The 19,092-nt window shown below is 38.5% G+C and overlaps 1 protein-coding gene across 2 annotated transcripts in view; it reads left to right on the forward strand.

Annotated features, from left to right (window-relative positions):
• Nucleotides 1-16,086, forward strand: part of LOC126162911 (clavesin-1-like) — a 741,639-nt gene extending 725,553 nt beyond the window's left edge. For both annotated transcript variants that reach the window (XM_049919721.1, XM_049919722.1), the window contains exons 7-8: nucleotides 13,847-13,991; nucleotides 15,795-16,086. In XM_049919721.1, coding sequence (XP_049775678.1) covers nucleotides 13,847-13,991; nucleotides 15,795-15,856 — 207 coding nt within the window. In that variant the 3' untranslated portion in view covers nucleotides 15,857-16,086. The remainder of the gene's footprint in view (nucleotides 1-13,846; nucleotides 13,992-15,794) is intronic.
• The last annotated feature ends 3,006 nt before the right edge of the window (nucleotides 16,087-19,092 follow it).

Here is a 19,092-nt window from a genome sequence, read left to right on the forward strand (position 1 = left end):
CATAAAGAATGAAGACGGAGTAAATGCTAGCGTTCAGAGATTATCGACGCAGAGGTCACTGGAGACGGAACTCTTAACATAGTTGAAGGATTTGGGTGAAGCCGGAGCGGTCTTATAATATTCTCGTGAAGCGAATCATTGAAACTGTGGAAGGCCGGCGCATGTGGCCGAGCGGTTCTAGGCGCGTCAGTCCGGAACCGCGCTGCTGCTACGGTCGCAGGTTCGAATCCTGCCTCGGGCATGGATGTGTGTGAGGTCCTTAGGCTAGTTAGGTTTAAGTAGTTCTAAGTTCTAGGGGACTGATGACCTCAGATGTTAAGTCCCACAGCGCTCAGAGCCATTTGAAACTGTGGAAGGCGTGAATTGGGATTGCGGTTTGCGAGTTCATAAATGTCTCGTTAGCTGTCAGTATTCGTATCTTCGTAGGTTCCCTGGTCAAGCCCGCAGTACAATATTTCATTTGAGTAACTGCTGCGAAGCAGTGCTTTACTTTTTCTCCTGGGAGAGGCACTCCTGTAGATTTAGAGGAGACTGCAGCCTTGTTTGGAAGGAAGGAGAGTCGGTGACAGATTCAAGCACTTGATTGGGTCTGGTAACTGTGCTCTGACATCTGAGCAGGCATATTTCTGGGTGCGATGTGTATTGAAGTCAAATCCAAAATTTTCATTGTGCAGCAATAGTACAATACAACAAATACTGCATAACTCTAAATAAAAAAATATGACAAGGCTCGAGAGCAGACTAAAATATTTTATTATGGGACTGTACGAAGTGGCAGATTGGTTTTGGAAGGAAGAGACAGAATTCCCTTCTGGACATACCGATGGGTTTCTCTGTTGCTTTCCTAAATTCCTAAATAACACGCGGCGCATGACGGCATGGTTCCATCGGCATGGCCGCTTCTGACCACCGTTTTCCCGTTGTGCTAGAGCTTCGAGAGGTATTCAAGTCGATGGGACGTTAAACTTCAGTCGGTGTTAATATTCTTTACCTTTTTTACGTTACTTCACTAAAATACAGTTGTCGGATTTCACTGGAAAATAACTTCAATACAAAACTTGAAATGGGTCGTGGATTAATAAAAAAACATTTTAGTAACTAAAGCAGATATGTAATAAAACCACAATGATAAAACAGTGGCAAAATGCATCCATTAATGTAAACTGAGAAGTTTTATTTTGGACATATTATTTACTTATTAGTTCTTGCTTTTAATGCACCAACTACCAAACGATGCGGTTGTGCAGCTAATTCATAATAAAAAGCTAGAAACACACATACGTAAGAAGCCAAGCTATAAATGATAATTATCACGAGGGAAATAAAATGCAAACAAGAAAAGGCACAACTGAAAACAGAGGTCTCGCGAGAGGTCTGCAAAAAAGAATGCTGAAAGTGTTTAAAGTCACAGCCTGTTGAATATCTTTCATGTTCAGTCGAGTAAATGTATGTTCATTACAAGAGAATCGTGAGATTCGTCCTTTCTTCCTTTTTTACAGTACGGGGCTGCATTTTTTCTATTTAATTAGTTTTCTTTAAAGAGACCTAAAAAAGAGTAAACTTCGAGAAAGATTTTGAATTAGCAATGAACAGCGGATCAATTTTTTTTTTCTATTCATGCCTTTAGTTTTGATGTAAAATACGTCTGAATAACGTGCTTTCCTCCACTTACCTGGAAGCGCCTCGTGTGGTATCCATAAGAGAATACAAACTTCATATTGTATACTTCCCTTCCAAAATTTCTTTTTGCAAGTATTTCTGAAAAAATTTTGCAGGTAGGGACTAATAACAGATGTAATCCTTTTTTGTGTAACATTTTAATTTACTTACTTACGTTTTTTTTTTCTTTCGGACATCTATATGTTAGTGAAACAGTCATATCGCAAAAGACAGAACAAGACAGAGTAAAGAAACTTGAAATTGTGAGACGTCAAAAGTAAACTAAGTCTGAAAGCAACTATGCCGAGAGTAACAGTAATAGGAATGATGATAATAAACACAGTTTAAGAACTGAATTTTGTAAGTCCTAATAATGAGCAAGAAAAGGAAAAGACATGTATTTTGGCATATTAGTAGCGCAATCCTGGCTTTCGCTTGGGACCGTGTAACCAGATTTTTCAGTAGTTTTTAAGTTCATTGATCTCTTTAGATGTCATCTCGACTATAATCCCTGTAGCATCCAGATTAGATATATTTATTAGCAGAATACTGGAGAAGTCTTTTAGTCTAGTAAGAAGATTGCTTACAAATCACTCGTGCAACCCATTCTAGAATATTATCAAGTATGTGGGACCCATACCAAATAGGACTAACAGGGCATATTGAACTATACAGAGGAAGGGTAGCACAAATATTTGATTTGCGGGTGTGTGTCACTGAGATACTGAACGAACTGAACAGGCTGACTCTTGAAGAAAGACATACACTATCCCGAGAAAGCCTACTTACTGAGTTTAAGAAACCAGGTTTAAATGATGAAACTAGGAGTACACAAAAATCACCTCTGGATCATGAGGACAAGATTAGAATAATTACAGCACTCACAGAGGCATTCAAATAATCGTTCTTCCCGCGCTCCATATGTGAGTCGAATGGGAAGAAACCCTAGTAACTGATACAAAGGGACGTTCTGTCTGCCATGCACTTCACGGTGGGTTGCGGACCACAGATTAATACACTTCAGTACCATAGATCCAAAGCGAGAAAATCCTTAAAGAAAGCATTGTACATTAGTTACAGGGTGACAATTATTGAACTATATGAAAAAAAACGTGAATTAGTTGCAAACTACGACCCCACACATTTTATTCAACATGTAAACGTCACTACAGATACACCTGCTATCTTTGACAGTGATGTGGTGCAGACGAATAGCGAAATTCTGCATGACCCTCTGAAGTGTCGGGAAATCGATGGTGTCGATGACCTTCTGAATGGCTGTTTTCCGCTCAGAAATGGTTTTCAGAGTACGTTATGTTACACTTTAGGCTTGTCCTTCACACGTGTGCTAAATGACAGTCATTGAAGATTAGTTGACGTACGCCTGCAAAACTTTAAACAAATACTGCAAAACAGTGTGTTTATAATTTGCTTTTCAAGGTCACCACGAATTGTCTCGAGAATGCAACAGAACGTTTCTCACGTCATCTCATATATTCGTAAAATCTGCCTTGTTACTTCGATAACTGAGGACAGAGTGTGTAGTATTAGCCACGTTCTTTACGAGACGAGGAAAGCTCATTCACATGCATTTGGCGCCTCTTTAATAGCAGAAGCCGCTATGCAGCACTTCTATCCAAGGACAGAGGCCTCCTGGGTCCCATCCCACCCTAGTAGGTTAAAATCTAACCTACTTCATACATAAAATAGATTCTAACGTAACCTGACCTAACCTAACCTCACTGACCCTGCCGAAATGTGACGGCGATCAGACGCAATATGACCATTATGATGGCCGACGTTTTCAGAATGCTACGAGTTATAGACCCCCTCTTCCTCGTATCAGAACGTAAGTGACCTGCCCTGTGGATCACATACATTTACGTCCAGATGGACCAGCACGGAAAGCATACGATGGGTCAGCGTCCCAAATACGCGAAACCTGCAGAACAGGAAGCTGTGACGTCAGAGGCGAGGCGCTACGCCTGGGGCCAGTGTGTTGTAACGGGACTCGCAGGTAATAATGGCACCGGGCTGCAGGTGGTGTTATCTGGACAAGTAGTCTCAGCATGACGTGCGTGTTGTATTCATAGACAAAACAAATGTGCGTCTGGATTACTTTGCGGGTTTAAGGCTCCGAGGTCGTTGACTCAGCTAGAACCGTTAATGAATATGGCTGTTACGTGCGACCTCCTATTTGGTTATGTTAATGCACTTCGTAACGCCACTGCACTCTTCAGTTAGCCACTTACATCCAGTGACAGTTAAGGGTTATAGGACAAAGAGCGTGTGGGGCACGTTATTCAGCGGAAAATTAGCACAAGGAAATATTCTGTCTTGTAGTAAGTGTTCACGCACAAGGAAAGGAACCTTGGAGTGTCTTAGGAACAAACATTTTCACACACTTGCAAGCAGCCATAAAAAGTTCAGCTACAAATAACGTGCAGTTCAGAATGATGGGCCTGAAGGACTTAATGGTGACCAGATCATCCATGGGCGAGGTGTAACCGATTTATCTATATTTTATCAATAATAAGCAAAATAACTCTAGTATTACAGTAATGTGATTAGTACAAACGAGTGTTGTAAAGCGACTGTCTGTCTGATGATGCGTGTCTGCATTAACATAAGTATTGTCATGCGCACTCAGTGTATTCTAAGTTCACAAGTTTTGTGACAAGTTTATTATTACATCGTAAAAAAATGAAGTTTAAGATTTTTTTGGTCACAAAGACGGGAAAAAAATCACAACACCAAAAAGTAATTAATGTAGGGTAACGAAGTTTCGGGAATACATTTTCTAGATTACATATTTATGTGATTAACATTGAAAGATCACGGGTTAATGTAAGGGGGAGATAAGCCACTGCAAATGTGAAGTGCTTGTACATTAGTTACTGGTGTAACAGCCAGAATGTTGAATGGCCTCTTTTTTAAATACTGGGTGACAATTATTGAGCTATATGAAAAAAATCGTCATCACTTCTGAACGGTTTGCGTTCAAACTGCAGAGTTGGGTGCGGGGCATGATGGGAGTTAGTATGCACAACATGGTGTAGTTCAGCGACGAAGCCCTCTTTCATTTGTATGAATTCGTCAATAAGCAAAATTTGCTCATTTGGGGGCGACTGAGAACCCGCATTTCGCGATCGAGAAGTCTCTTCACCCTCAACGGGTGGCTGTGTGGTGTGCAATGTCCTGTCGCTAAATATACGGTGGGATATTCCTTGATGGCACGGTGACTACCAAACGGTACGTGAAGGTTTTGGAAGATTATTTCATCACTATTATCCAAAGTGACGCTGATTTCAACAAGATGGTGTTCATGCAAGGATCCATTGAAGCAGGAGAACATGGTTCAAATGGCTCTGAGCACTATGGGACTTAACTTCGGAGGTCATCAGTCCCACTAGAACTTAGAACTACTTAAACCTAACTAACCTAAGGACATCACACACATCCATGCCGGAGGCAGGATTCGAAACTGCGACCATAGCAGTCACGCGGTTCCAAACTGAAGCGCTTAGAACCGCATGGCCACACCGGCCGGCTGAAGCAGGTGATACCATGCGTACGGGCCTCAATTGGCCGCCATAGTCTACAAATTTGCAAACCACTTCATATTAACAGAATCGCTACCCAACTGGCATAAAACGCCAGTAAGCAGTAGTAATAATTTGTAGACAACTAATGGCAACCTACCACAAAAAGATCCAGTACGCTTCAGTAGTGATACGCATATAAGATAGGCGACCCTTTTCTCTTGAACAAATTATTTTTTGAGGTTATAATCTACACCTAAAATTTCCAATAAAGATTTTGCCTATTTAAGGTTTCGAACAAACGTGCGATTTCGGTCCGTAGATTCCAAGCTATAACCCAATTATGATATTTTCACTCTCAGGATCCACAAACTCACTCTTTCTTAGACTAAAATTATCAGTTTCTCACACTCCATATTTAGTGTGCGAGAACATCTGTCGATTTGGCTGAAGAAAACAAACCGATTTGAATTTTGGTGATTGTCTTTTGAAGTCTGTACATTGGTTCAAATGGCTCTGAGCACCATGGGACTCAACTGCTGAGGTCATTAGTCCCCTAGAACTTAGAACTAGTTAAACCTAACTAACCTAAGGACATCACAAACATCCATGCCCAAGGCAGGATTCGAACCTGCGACCGTAGCGGTCTTGCGGTTCCAGACTGCAGCGCCTTTAACCGCACGGCCACTTCGGCCGGCGAAGTCTGTACATTCAGAAGATAAGATCAGCTATGGTGTCACCGTGCACATAGTGGTGTACTGATGTGAAAAAAATTGGCTGTCTCCAGCCAATGTCGGCCATCGGCAGAATCCACCGATATCGGAGCCACTGTGACCACAGCCTTAGGTCGTGAAGCTGTCTTAGCGTTATTGATGAGGCTCCCTGACCTGCAGAATTTCTTTTGGAAACCTACATCTGTATATTCGGTGGATGGAGGTTTGTCTTCTTCCTTCTGAATGCATGTCCATTTTTTAATGATTTCTACCTTCATTCTGTGTAGACGTATAATCAGTGCTTCGACTATTGCACTTGGTTTTCTTTATATTCTTCATTCATTTATATTCTATAATTTCATTCATTCATGCATAAATGCATCATATTCCAAAGGAAGTATATCTAAAAGTTATTTTGCTGTGCTTTCTGTTTACAAGTGCATCAGTACTCGGCAAATCATTCTGAAATGCATGGCAGAGGCGACTTCCCACGCCCAACTGTACTAATTGTTATGGCTTCTTCCCATTCCATTCAACTATGGAGAACAGGAAGAATTGATTGTTTAAACATCTCTATGTAGGCTGTAATTAATCTAATCTTCTTCTCGTGATCCCTACAGGAGTGACATGTAGTGGGTCGTAGTATGCTTCTACATCAATTATTTAAAGCTGGTTCTTGAAACTTTGTAAATAGGTTTTTTCAGGATAGTTTGCATCTATCTTAGAGTATCTGCCAGTCTGGTTTCTTCAGTATCTGTCACACTCTCCCACAGGTCAAACAAACCTGTCACCTTCCACACTACTCTTCTCTGTATGTATTCAATATCCCCTGTTAGTCCTATTTGGTATGGATCCTACACTTTTGAGCAATGTTATAAGATGGGCCACCTGATTATCTTGTAAGCAATTTTCTTTATAGTCTGGTTGCATCTTCATAGTATTCTGGCAGTGGGCTGAAATCTACCACTTGCTTTAGCTACAACTGAACCTACGTGACTGTTCCATCCCTACAAATTGGACAGCCAATTGCTTGAAAGAGTTAACAGATTCCACTGAAAAGGGTGTAAATGTGGATGTGATGACTAGCAGGAAAGACGCTACTCAGTAAAAAAAAGCAGCTGTTTCCTTAGCTGCATTAAGTAGCTGCTGCATACATTGTGCTGAATGCTGAAGGAAGAAACTATGGTAGATGTAGATGGCACAATTTTAGAGAGGTGACTGCAACTCACATTGGCCAAGGATAGAAATCAATCACGGATTTTTCAGCGGGATGCACCCTTTATTATTTGCATGAGCACAATTGTAATTATCAGAGATTATTAGAGTTATCTACCTGCTGTATGGATACAAGCCTGTTGACAATGAGCTTTATCATTTGGTATTTTAATTAGTGCCTTACATTCAGGTAACTTATACCAGTGACTGATGACTTATTTTCCCAATTGTATGTAGAGTTTGTGGAGATTCCTAATTTTCTGCCTCGTCTTTTGGTATATTGTGGAAGGCAACTGTGTAATGAAGCAGAGCAACACTCTCAAAAGAGTATAATGAACTTCGTGATCAGTTTATGCGCATCTTGGATCCATCATAGTTTTTCCATCTCAACACCAGGAATTTTTATATGTAGGACTGTTATGACCAAGCGAAACTACTTTCGTCTGGCCATAACTATTGGTTTTTTGATTACTTGGTGAGATGGCACATAAGAACTGAACTCAAGAAATATTAGTTGACTTTATTACATTAATTAATAAATGATTTATTTAACTCTGATACACTTCTTTGTCACAGGAATACTGGATAATTTACAACTGTCATTGACTATGAATGCATCATTTGATGCACAGGTTAACAAATTGTTCTCTCGAGGTACAATGTCCAACATTTCCTAAACTAAAAGTTCATCAGAAACTCATTGGTCCTACACTATGATGAGTACTTCATAAGAGGTCACAAACTGGACAGAGCTCTTGCATGCTGGGAACTATATTGGCCTAAGCATGAAGCCACTGCTATATTGAGACGAAGGGCATGCCTTCAGGAGTGTCTCCCATTGGTTGTTGCTGATTGGTGTGGCACTGCAATCTCTGGATGATGCCACAAGGCTTTCATTTTGTGAATAACGATGTTGTGTTGTTGCATCTTCTGTCAGAAAACTGGTATGATGTACCCCTCCACAGTTGTCTATCCTACACAAGCTTCATCTTCACATATCTGCTGAAACCTACATTCATTTCAAATTGCTTACTGTTTTCAAGTCTTGGTCTCACTCTACAATTTGTGCCCCACACATTTCCATCCCTTGTCATATCAGCAATTCCATGATGCCTCAGTGCGTATCCTGTTGATTGATGCCTTCTTTCCGTCAAATTGTGCCATAAATTTATCTTCTCCCCAGTTTGATTCAGTACCTCCTCATTAATTATCTGTTATATCTCTGTGACCTTCTGCATTATTCAGTGGCATCACATTCAAAAAGCTTCTGGCCCGTTCATGTCTGTTTATTGACGATGTTTCACTTTTGTGTAAAGTTACATATAAGATAAATACCTTCAGAAAAGGCTTCCTAGCACCTAAATTTAAACATATGTTAGCAGACTTCTCCAGAGATGCTTTTCTTGCTATTGCCAGACATCACTTTATATTCTTTTAACCCTAGGATGCATGGTGCCGAAAGCACACAGGAATGCATATGCAGGGCCTCCAAGGCCCTGCCCTAATTTAAAATGTTCCTCCTTTCGTATAATCATTCTTTGGAGTTAAATTTATTTCTGTCAAATTTATTGTCATAAGGAAAGGTTCCTAAGATACAGTAACAGGATCGGGTCGGCCTGATTAACATTTTATTAATTTTTTAAAAAACTCTTAAGAGTGAATTTTTATTAGTTACATTCATTTACATACAAAATATACAAATAATTTTATTAATTCACTTGTAAGTTGCAGTTTACATTTTATAACATTTATTACAACCAATTTCTTCAATTAAAACATACTCATTATTCAAAATATTATGTATATAGACAATATTTTGACAAAAAGTTATTATTCATTGTTCACATAAAATTGCATTTTTCTTAGTTTTCAACAAGTGACAAACAAGAAGCATAAAGAATGCCACTATGTTCTTTACAAATGTTGGTTTTACACTTAATGCATGTCGTAGCAATTTTCCTGTGTTTATTATATGGACAATAATTGCATCTTCTTCTTTTTCCTGAAACAGGGAGTTGGTTCAGCAATATGACATCTTTTTGAACACCACATCTTTGCATGGCATCAACGATTTTCTTTGGAAGATTAAGGATCTGAATACGAAGTTCTATTAGTGGTCTTACCATTTCCTCTGCTAAATCTCTTAGGAACAAATGCCTTTTATCACTTCTTCCACTATGGTATGTCAGATGTTGGGTGGAAAATAAAATTTCACTGTTCATTGCTGCGATGTCCCTCATATTCATCCATAATGCAAATCGCCATCTTCTTGTTTGTCTCTTGCAAGTGTAATAACGAATTTTCTGGTCCATTTGATCTACCCCACCCTTCGTGGAGTTATAGAACTTTATTATATCTGGTTTCTTTTTTGCATGAGTTTCATCAATGTTTCTGTCATGATGCATTGTGATAATGAGAACTACAGACTTTTTCTTTTTGGGAACATAACTCACCATTGTAATGTCACCTTTAAATGCAAACAAAGGGGAATGAATCGCTCTTGAGGCAGATGGTTTCATCTCATTAGGAATTTCTGGTTTATTTTGTTTGATTGTTCCCACCACTGTAATTTGCTTCTGAAGCATCTCTTCTGCCAGCTGCACACTAGTAAAGAAGTTGTCAACAGTAATATTTTTTGATAATCCTTCAATGCTTTTAGCAAGATCTTTCACCACATTCAATACTAGATTTTTCTGAATAGGTTCATGGGGCTTCCTTCCCGTGTAAACAATTCCGTCTAAAGCATAAGCAGATGTAGCATCACATAACTAAAATATTTTTATGCCATACTTGGCTGGTTTAGAGGGCACATACTGGGTGAAGCTGCATCTTCCACGGAATGGGACTAGCTGTTCATCAACTGTGAGCAAACCATTGTGAATCATTCTATTTCTACACTTGTCAAGAAATAGTTCCCATACATAGCGAACAGCTGCAAGTTTGTCATCTGCAGATCGAGCTTCAAGGGTACGCCTATCATCAAATCTAACCATTCTCCTTATATCCTCAAATCTATTTACTGACATGGTGGCCTTATATGTAGGATTTGCCTTTTCATACAAGAATAATTCTCAAATAGGGACATCCCAACTCTTCTCAACACCAGAAAGCAGTAAAAGACCAAGAAAACCCTCCATTTCAGCAAGCGAAACGTTTTTCCATGTTTTACCATGTAAAGCAGCCACTCTTCTGCCTTCAAAATTTGTGCAGTTGATGATTTCCTCTAGTATTTCCTTGGAGATGGAGTAGTCCCAGGTGTCCTTAGGTTTACAGGTTTTCAAACCACGGGCTGGTCCAGGTGCCTTCTTTACGATATTATGGACAGGCGTACGAAAATTTGCAGGAGGATCTAATTTCCAAATCGTTCCATTCCGACTAATGTATGTGTGGTCTTCTATACCTTTTTGTGGTGGTTCTTCATTTTCAGACTCTGATGAAGTAATATTATCAGAAGGACTGTCATCTGCCTCAATATTCAAATCTGCAGGTTCATTGGCTGATTCTTCACTACTTGCATTTTCAAAAATATTTAATTCCTCACAAGAATCATCTTCTTCAAACCACTGAGCCACAACACTTTCAAAACTAGCTGCATTTGCACATACTGACTCTCTTGCTTTGCGTGTCGAAGCCATGTCAAAAGGTGTGTCTCTCGAACAGCAGCTTGTTCAGCAATAAACGTGTCATACTCGTAACAATATGGGCCTTGCAGCAACAAACAAACTACAGTAACAATGAGGCTGACAAGAGCAGCACAGGATAACAATACTATGCAATAATGAAACATTTGATAGCAAAAAGATCAATAATACACCGACATCGCCAATATGTGAAAGTAGTGTGTATTATTTTTTAGTTATACTATTACTACTACAGCCACTTCTGCTGTTGGCACTCCTGTTGCTGGAAATACCACTACAGTTATTGTTGAATTAATAACTGCTCCCAAACAAAAGTTGAAGACAATATAGGCTAAAGAACATTTATAAAAGTGTGAGGGCTTCTGAAGCCCTGCTTATGCATTCACGGTGTATGGGTAAATGTATTGAATTATACAAAAAACTTAGAAAGGTATCTTGTTCAGACTTGATAGGAAGTATGTCACAGTGTTACTGAAAGAGTACTGGAAAGCAGTTTGAAATCAAACAAAAAATTACAGATCTTTTTTTTTCTTTTTTAAATGAAGACATACAAGGGCCTTGGAGGCCCTGTAGATGCATCCTAGGATTAACTTCAGCCATTGCCACTTATTTTTCTGCTTAAGGGCAAAATTCATCTATTGCTTGTAGATCAGTCCACCATAATGTATAATGACCAAATGAATACATATACTGGTGTTACAGGAACAGATTCAAGGTTCAGATCTGGAGGGGTCAGTATTTGACGAATCCAAGAAATTACACTTGCCCAAAAATTTGAAATGATGTCGTCTCATGCACTTAGTTTAGGAACTACAAACTGGCAAGTTTTACACAGTAAAAAACTGAAGTGTTCAATCAACGTTATCAGTACTTCACTTAGTACCATGACTGTGAACACAGGTCTGAAGTCTATGGCTACATGAGCTTGTAATTAAAGAGAGAATGATGATTCTTTCAGTCCTTTGCACCTATGTTAAATAAGCCAGTCTTCTGTTTATTTTCTTAATTGAGGTTCTTTCTTTTTCTGTCTTCCCCTGCTCAACTTTCTATCATTTGCTGGTTCTATCTGTGAACTTAGGAAATCACATCCCCTCTCCCCATCCTACATAGATATGCATATGCTGTAGTACCAACCTTTAACTAGGCCTTACATGAAGTATGATTATAAATGTATTTCAAACTGCTGTAAAAGTAAAATATTGTCATCCCAGCAAAAGACAATGTTGGACTGTCAGTAGTTGTAGTACATCACACCAGTGAATCTTATTGACCTCTGTCCATTATTACGTACATTTCACCTAAAATGATGTTATCCTCAACTAGAATTAATGTTCTCTCACTTTTTACTATCTTATCAAATTAACAGAAGTATCTGTCAACTCGGTACCATCTCTTTGCAATATCTCACTGAATTGGTTACCAAGTATTCTTTCCTACTCATCTGCCACACACAAAACACTGTTATTACTGTCTCACATCTACCATCCTCTTGTATGTGTTCATGTTCCTGCCACATGGAGAGCCACATTCCAGACAAAATACTAGCCAAGCCTTTCCTTAGACCTTTACCTAGTTTGCCATATAGTAATTTCCTCTTTCTGTTGAATGCCTCCTCAGCAATCCAGATGTCCCAATTACACCTCAAGTCTTCAGTGATCATACTTCCAAGATACTTAAATGCTCTAACTTGGGGGAATTAATAAAATCAGTAATAAAACACGAATTAACATGACATTAAAAGCAAAGATAATTAACAAAAACTAATAATTCTGTTAAATTGGTACTTATTAGCCGCAAGGAATGAAAATCTCCATCCTACATTGTCATATTCTACAGGATAATTGTTCCTACTATTCTAGTCAGCCAGCCGGAGTGGCCGTGCGGTTCTAGGTGCTGCAGTCTGGAACCGAGCGACCTCTACGGTCGCAGGTTCGAATCCTGCCTCGGGCATGGATGTGTGGGATGTTCTTAGGTTAGTTAGATTTAATTAGTTCTAAGTTCTAGGCGACTGATGACCTCAGAAGTTAAGTCGCATAGTGCTCGGAGCCATTTTTATTCTAGTGAACTAGGTATAAGAATCACAAGTGGCAGTAAGAAAAGCAGTTAACTGCTGTTCAAACAAATTTCGGGCTTGCATCCGGTTGTCGTTCAATAATTCGCACGATATTTCAACTGGGCACCTGCCAGTCATCTTCAGGTGAGCTGTTGCAGACTGGCAATAACGTCGTCCGCTCCGCAATATATAGCGTACTGTAACTATTCTGCGCATGCGTCGAAAACTTGATAGTTGAACCAACACTGCCCGCTGGCAGTGTCCTCACTGGTGGAATAGCGGAACTCAGTCGCCCTCTGCGTTGCTGTTTGCTACGGCCGTCAATGCACACTGTCGTCTTCGATTTGAGCAAATCGTGGAGATGATGGGATTCCATGCACTGTCCAGCTGGTAGCCGCTGTCACGGTTTAACAGATTTTCTGCCAGTCGTATTTCTACGGATTCTTTAATAATGGAGTCCCAGAAAGACGTTTCTGTGGACAAAATCATTATTTTCTCATACACCATTGAATGTCCAGTAGAAATACAATGTTCAGCAATAGCGGACTTGCTTGGCTGCAAAAGGCGGGTGTAACGTTGATGTTCAGTGCAGCGTTCTTTCACGGTGCATGTGGTTTGACCTATGTAAGCCATACCACATTGGCACGGTATCTTGTAAATTCTGGCCTTTTGTAGTAACAGATCGTCCTTAACTGATCGTGCGAAGTATTGAACGACGACCGGCTGCAAGCCCGAAATTTGTTTGAACAGTCAATTCGCCGGGAAAATTTTAAAATTCACAGTTAACTGCTGTTTAAGTGCTTCCTGAATTACAGCACTTCAAATTGCTCTAGACCTAATTCCACTACCTCATTACCACATAGTTGGTTTTGAACTGAATACATCTCACACCACTCATTCATGACTTCTACATTTCATATACAGTTTAACAAAATGGACTTATGAGACATTCCCAACACCATCAAGCTCTTTAAGGGCCATAACCATGAATATTGAAGGAAGACTGTTCATTGGCTGTTACAGATCCACATACATGGATCCAATCTGGAGAGCCTACATGCACACATTGACCCCAAGTTCCTGCCCGAGAAGTATGGCGGCACGAGGCCAGAGTACTCCTACCGACAGTGGTTGGACTCACTCAGCCAAAACCCACTGATCATCAAGGGTAAGTTCTCTTCACACAACACTGCATCCATGTCTTATCCCTCCCTTCTTCCTTGGATATGACTTGAGGAACTCTCCACTGTAAGTGCTACAACCATAGAACAAAATTTTATTTCTTGTTACTTTCTAAACTTATTTTAAAGAAAGTAAAATGAATAAATAGATTAAGGTTAACTTTCTTCCTCTTCTAATTGCATAATTAAGTGGAAACACAGCTATTAACAACTTCCAAAAATTGTAATTGTATGGTACTAAAACATAATTTCCACTGCTACCATGGACAAAATTTCTCTGGTTCTGAAGAAGAATCTTCTATCTTTTTTATGTATTTAAAACAATTATTAATGTGGTTTGGATCATCTCTCGTGAATCAAAGTGCATCCTCAGAAAATCTAATTAAAATAACTACTGACACTTTTCTTTCAAAGTAAATTATTCTTCACATAAAAACACACACTACAAGCAGCCAAAATACGTCTTTTCACATGATGAAGACATCAGATGTTACATGTGATGACAAGAAAGGTTCTCATGCGACACATCTAAATGAAATCTTCTTTTAGTAACAGCAAGCTTCATTTTCCTTAGCTGTCAGCCTATTGGTACAATTGTTGATCAGATTTGTTCTTGCAATCAGTGTGTGATTCCATGACTCCATGTCCATGTGACTTCTGCAGCTCTCTCAGATTTGACTATGAGCCTATATATAAACACAATTGGGATGTAAATGATAGAAATATTTCTAAATATATTTTAATAGCTCAATAAATTCTGGAGCCAAGTGTCTACTAAATTTAGAAGTTTCCCTGTTATTACTTACGACACCTGTTATTATTAATGTCAAAGTACAGCTCCCTTGTAAGGTAGGTAGTATTTTGTGCATTACTAATTCTTAAGTACTGGAGAACATTTACAAAAGTCTTTCTCAAAATTGAATTTTCAAAGGCTTGTACGTGGGTAGAAATCAGTGAGCCAGTGAATAATAATAGTAATAGTTCATTGCTGCTGCTGCTGTTTTATAGCTACCTTGATTCCTTAGGCTATGAACACTTTTAATTCTCAAGAAGACTGTTTGCTTAAAGCCAACTGCAGTCATCTTCAAAACAGTGTCATCTGCAAGGCAAGTGCAGCGCTATTGTACGCTGTAAAAATGTGAACAAACTTAAACTAAGTATTATTAAGTAATTTGTATTATTATTAAATTTTCTGAACTAATCAGAGATGTTGGATGCAGATAATTGCAGTGAGTAGACAAAATCAGCCCAAATGAATATTCCTTATCACAAGTTCTATACAACACTAACTGTCAATGAATTAGTTTTAAAAAAATATCCTTTAGCACTTATTAATTTGCCAAACATTTATTCATCCTGTGTTGCTTGCCTAATTCACCCCATCTCTTGCCAATACTGCCCATGCTACCTTGTCTCTGCTACTGTTAATCAACAGCACTACTCAGTCACTGCATGAGTGCGAGTCATTCTTCTTGTATTTCCATCCCAGTTAGTACATATCACTAAACTGGATGCAGCATCATGTTAATATGAAACCTCTTCATCACTCTCTCTCTCTCTCTCTCTCTCTTCTCTCTCTCTCTCTCTCTCTCTCTCTCTCTCTCTCTCTCTCTCTCTCACACACACACACACACACACACACACACACACACACACAAAAGAAAAAAATTTGGAGACAAAGTTTTTTAAAATATGTATAGTTCAAATGGACATATTCCCAATAACAAGTACAATTATCCCCATTTCACATCATTGTACCTTAATTAACTACAGTGTAAATTGTGTTTCAGAGCTGAAGTCCCTTGGGTACACAAGAGAAGATGAGGAAGAACTCCCGTCAGATTCTTCCTGAGTTCAACATGTTTTAGCAATTACTGTACAATAGTCATTGCTGGCCAATGTTGAAGTGCCTTTAAGTAGTGCCTTATCTATATATCTTAGTCTTGCAACTGTTGTATATGAATCTTTTCCTGCATTGCAAAGTGTGCCTGATTTTTGTAAATTTAATTTTTGTATTATACTGAGTATAAGTAATTTTGTTACAAGTGTATTTTAATAAATATTTAATGAGAGTAAAAATCAGTTTGAATTGTAAATATACAGACTTCAGCCCTACTACCAAATTAATTTCTTAGTGATAGTTACCCCACAGCCATATTACATATTACATGATATGACCCCTGTAAGGCATCACAATTCTTTGAATGGAATGTCAGTTTATTAGTGCACAGCAGTACACTGTCTGTGGAGGTGGATAGCACATATACCAGGGAAAAAAGTTAAAATTTTGAAACATATTTGGTATTGACCCATAAGAATAATTCTCCATCTTCAGCTGAGTTAAATTGTTCTTTAAATAAAAAAGTATTGCAGCCAAAAATCAGTTTTAGTTATTCTTATCTTATATGGCATTATTACACCACCACCACCGTCATAACAACAGGAAAACACTGTTTTTTTTGTAACAGTGGTTATTTTAGGGTTTTACAAATCAGAAATATTCTGTATTTAAGTCTAAAAAAAATTGTTCTCAAATGCTTCTAAATGAATACAAATGAAAAATGCTCTTTGCATTTGTTACTGTTTCATTTACAGACTATCTCATACATATATAAAAATTAAATTAAAAAATGAAATAATAGGTAGATTATCACTGAAATATACTGAAAATTTATATTGCATCTGTTGTTGTTAAGCAGTATAGTAAACTGTGCAATTATGTACACTGCATTAGTGTGTCTCATACAGTTCCAGAGAAAGATTCATTCATGTTATAAAATGATTATATTGAAAATGAACCATTCATTACACATTATTTCAAATACCTCATTATTTCAGAGTGCCTGAAGAAACCAAGTAGTGATATGACAAGTGAGTGGAACAGCCCATTCTAAAAATTTATCCTTTAGAAATTTTGGACCTCATTTTCATAAATCTCGGAACTTGCTTAACCATCACAAATCTCAGTTTATACCATCTCAGGCTTGGAAATATTCACCAGTTAATAGTTCAGAGGTGCACTTAGACTCACAAGTTATGATGATAATATTATTTAAACATAACAGTTTCATCAAGCCCTGGACAAATGATTTGTTTTGTCAGTATCAAGTACACTATGTGCAGCTTTTAACACATTTAACTTCCCTGTAGCTGAACTGATAGCTCAACTAATGTGTAAACCATACAGTCCCAACTACTGTAGAAGCAGTAGCTAATTATAAGTCGAATTTTAGTATTTATGCAGCTATGGAAGTGTCAGGATGCATATTCTTACGGTAACTGATAATAATTTAGGAGAAAAGGACACTGCTAATCATATAGTAGAAGCGTTGAGTTGTCAGCATGCACAAAAGAGAGAGAAAACTTGCCACATTTTGAATAAATCCTTTGCTTTTGTACTCTAGCTCAATAAAGGAGTTATGCTACAAGTTGGCAAGTTTTCTTTCTCTTTTGTGTGAGCCTGTTCATAACTCCATGCTTCTGCTATTTGGTGAGTTGTCCCTTTTACTCCTAAATTATTTACATTCTATCTGAACTTTCCTATTGTAATTTTCAAATAGAATACACATCATCACAAGGACAACAAAGGTAAGTATTGTAGTAGTAATAGTTTTATTCGTCTGTGGATCACATTTAAAAGCATGCATGAATAGTTACAGAATTAGAGTTTAAAAACAAAAGAATTGTCATATATACAGACATTCGCATTACTGCAAATCTAGTTTGACAAGAATAGGCAGATAGTCTGTGGGTCCTAATAGTAAGAACCATCATTGCATTTACCTGAAGTAATTTATACAACCTTAGAAGACCTAAATTAAGATGGCTGGATGGGGTTGGAGATCTCATCTTTCCAAATACAAGACCATTCTCTTAAAAACAATACTACTTTTAAGTTTCCCTACTGTTGATTTTGATAAAGGCCCGATTTTTTATTCTCTTTTCATTCCAAGTAAGAAGACCACATTTTTTAAAGGATGTCACAGCAAGAAGATTTGTACCATCACTTTAATTTTGAAGATGTGTAAGTTAAGAATGGAAAAAAATGTAATACAACTAGATTTGTAATTTTTATTAATACTTTTTGTCACATTTTCAATTATTTGCCACTAAATAACTTTTTAAGAGTAAAGCAACTTTCCCCTGAATGTTTATATTGGATGTGCACCATGGAGAGTGATTAAAACATTAACCCAAGAGCATGCCAGGCCAAGACAACATCAGCAAAACAGCTTGAACAGATGTGCCACTAGTGCAAAGTGGCAGCTGCCACCCACATACTCCAGAATTACTGACGCAGCAAGGTACTTCCCAATTGTTGTGGACACTAATGAATATTCTCTTCCATGCTACAAGGCTAAGTTACGTATCTTGTTTCAGAAATGGTGAAGTTGGTCAGCTGTTCTTGTGCTACTTTGGTACACATCTATGGAAACTGTCGAAGGCCGGTGAAACGACAAGTAGCCAACAAGGTTTTAATGTCAATGCCTCATCACTGAATATGGAAGTCAGAGGCTTGTCCACACTTGTAAGCAGGATAGGTGGCAGTCTGTGGCACATCTGATAAGAGTAAAATGTATGTGCAAGCACAAGTCTTTCAGAGCACACCGTCCTGTGTGCATCGTTGAACATGGAGATCTGCAGCAAACAATTTCTACATGTTCCCTTGTTGACCCATTTACAAATGCAGTAGGCACAGAATCATTGAGATTGGACTGTAGACCAATAGAAATAACTCCCTTTTGGATGAATAATGTTTCTTGTGCCAGGTCGATGGTTCTCCTCGGAGATGTCATCGAGGCAAATGGCTGCTCAATACGCACACTACTCTATGAATAAATTCTAGTGTGGGCAGTGCTACACTAGAGGGAGGGGGAATAGTCATTCACCTGAGCTCCATGAGACCTGTGGCAGCAACTGAAGGCATCACAGCAGCTGAACATCATTGCAGATCACCTACATAACTTTGTGGTTGATGTGGTCCCTGATCGAGATGACATCTTCCGGAACGATAACTGTCTATTCTTTAAGACCACAATCACGCTGCGGTAGTTTGAGGAGTGTGTCAACAAATTTATGCTGATGTCT

The sequence above is a fragment of the Schistocerca cancellata genome, chromosome 2, assembly GCF_023864275.1.
Source record: "Schistocerca cancellata isolate TAMUIC-IGC-003103 chromosome 2, iqSchCanc2.1, whole genome shotgun sequence".
Lineage (NCBI taxonomy): Eukaryota > Metazoa > Arthropoda > Insecta > Orthoptera > Acrididae > Schistocerca > Schistocerca cancellata.